Genomic DNA, 2,357 nt, shown 5'->3' with positions numbered 1-2,357 from the left:
CTAGGCAAAATTTCCTAAGCATGTTTAAGTAGTATAAAGTAAGGTATTAATTGTAGTGGTCCCCATGTGAAAAGGAGGGAACAAAAGTTGGGGACCACATGTAAATGGCCTGCCAGCTTTAGGGGAAAAAAGGGGCCGAAATTTTTGTTTCCCTCCATTTTTGGAAGTACAACCACCTTTTCAACATTCACCTTTTAAACATTCACCTTTTCAACATTACTTAAAATTTTGGCTTCCCTCTAAAATTTGAAAGCACTTAAACTTATGTTAAAATTACCACCAAATCCATGTTATCCCTATTTAAGGGTTACATACATTCCCCCCAAAAATCAGTTTTTCCTACCAACCATAATGCTTACATAAGGCAGAGAACATTCTCCAAAAAACTTCTTCACTGCACACACGCAGCACAATATAAACCAACCAAACACTAAGGCAAAAAAAAAGTTTGTTAATCTCATCATCATTTGTTGCATCTGGACAAAATGGATTCAGCACAGGAAATCTACAATCATGTTGTTGATGAAGAGGACTTGGATGAGTACTACCTACAACTACTTGAAGAGATGGTGCCCAACTTTGACACTCAAATCTCCTTTGAACCAGAATCTGATACAGAACAACAAAACAAAAAAATTAAACCTGAGATGAAACATGACAACAGAAGGAAAGCTATAGATGAATTGTTAGTTATGGAAGAGAAAGGAACATTACCATATGGTTCTATGAAGAAGACAGCACAGAAGTACGGTGTTTCAAGATACGCAATAGAGAGATTATGGAAAAGAGCATGCAAACAAAGAGCTAAGGGTGATGTCATTGATGTTAGGTCAAGAAAAAAGAGAACTGTGGGGAGGAGAGCAAAGGAATATACTGAGGAGTTTCTCCAATCTGTGCCCCTAAATTTACGCACTTTAGTTAGATGCTTTGCAGGGGCACTGAAAGTGTCTCCTTCAGCAGTTTATAGACTGCTCAAAAAGGGGAAGCTCATAATCCATACAAGTCGTAACCGTCCAAGTTTGACAGAGACTCACAAATTGGAGAGAATGAAGTGGGTGCTATCCCACATTCTACCTGGCACACCCACTGAACAAGCACATTTTATAGACATGGAGAACATAATAAACATTAACGAGAAATGGTTCTACTTGAACCCAGATACACGGAGATTTTATTTATTGCCAAGGGAACATGATCCATATAGATGTTGCCAATCAAAGAGATTCAAGATTAAAGCCATGTTTATGGGGGTGACATCAAAACCAATTTATGATGCTCAAGGTAGTCTGATTCATGATGGCAAGTTTGGTATCTTTCCTTTTGTAGAGAGGGTGACAGCAAAAAAGAATAGCAAAATTAGAGATGAGGGAACTATAGAAACCAAGGCTGTTGAGAAGATCACTCAGAAGGTCATCAGGGACATGATTATACAGCATGTACTCCCAGCTATAATGAGTAAATGGCCTGCTGGTCTGTCCAAGGAAATATTCATCCAACAGGACAATGCTAGGCCTCATATACAAGGAAATGATGAGACATTCAAGGCAGCAGCCACTCAGAATGGGTTCAACATCAAGCTCATTCAACAGTCAGCTCAGTCGTCCCTAGATTTAAATGTTCTTGATTTAGGGTTTTTTAGAGCCATACAAGCTTTAATGTATCAAACTTTTCCTAAGAACATAGATGAGCTCATTGAAAATGTGCAAGATGTATATGACAAATTTGATCCTAGTATTATGAAATACACGTGTTACAATTACAGTGGATTATAGTTGAGATTCTAAAGGTTAAAGGAGGTAATAATTACAAGAACCCTCATCATGGAAAAGCAAGATTAGAAAGGTTGGGTCTTCTCCCCAAAAATGTCCAATGTGATCAAGTTATTGTGGATGAAGCTGTGCAATATTTGAATGATAAGTTACCAAATGAAAGTGAAGAACTTGAGTACTTTGACAATGAGGGGGTTATTGATAAAGAGTAAAGTGAATGATATGTTTGCATTTTTTTGTGAAGAAAACAGTTTTTTGGAAGAAGATTAAAGTGGGTGAATTTTGTATGCAAGTTTTTGAAAAGCAATTGATGGTTATATTGTTTGAAACATGTTTTTTTGGTAAATACATAGTCATCACATTGAATCAAGTAGGAACTTTTGGTAAACTGCAAACCAAACCTAAGCTTTGTAAATGTAGTGGAGGAATGTAGGTTTGTAAATGCAGTTTCTATGAATCATTATGCTTATTCTATTTACAGTTGTGTTTCTTATTTACATCATTTTAATTGTTTCTTTAAGTTTTAGGGACTGAGGCATGTATGAAGTAGCAAAGAACCACACTCACAATCAATCATGTTAAGACATC

At 36.6% G+C, this 2,357-nt stretch overlaps 1 protein-coding gene across 1 annotated transcript; it reads left to right on the top strand.

Moving 5' to 3' along the window:
* Positions 1 to 485: 485 nt before the first annotated feature.
* On the top strand, positions 486 to 1,981 carry LOC104907487 (uncharacterized). The gene is made up of 2 exons (XM_010696421.1): positions 486 to 1,709; positions 1,763 to 1,981. Exons 1-2 carry the CDS (start codon positions 486 to 488, stop codon positions 1,979 to 1,981), a joined length of 1,443 nt encoding a protein of 480 aa, XP_010694723.1.
* Positions 1,982 to 2,357: the final 376 nt, after the last annotated feature.

The sequence above is a fragment of the Beta vulgaris genome, chromosome 4 (assembly GCF_026745355.1).
Source record: "Beta vulgaris subsp. vulgaris cultivar EL10 chromosome 4, EL10.2, whole genome shotgun sequence".
Classification (NCBI taxonomy): Eukaryota; Viridiplantae; Streptophyta; class Magnoliopsida; order Caryophyllales; family Amaranthaceae; genus Beta; species Beta vulgaris.
Note: the sequence above shows the minus strand (reverse complement) of the source record. Positions and strands in the feature narration are given on the sequence as shown.

Bases quoted from the DNA above. Each gene is read 5' to 3' on its own strand.
- LOC104907487 (XM_010696421.1), top strand. From the start codon at position 486: ATGGATTCAGCACAGGAAATCTACAATCATGTTGTTGATGAAGAGGAC. The intron at 1,710-1,762 runs GTATATGACAAA...TTACAATTACAG, and splicing joins TCATTGAAAATGTGCAAGAT to TGGATTATAGTTGAGATTCT.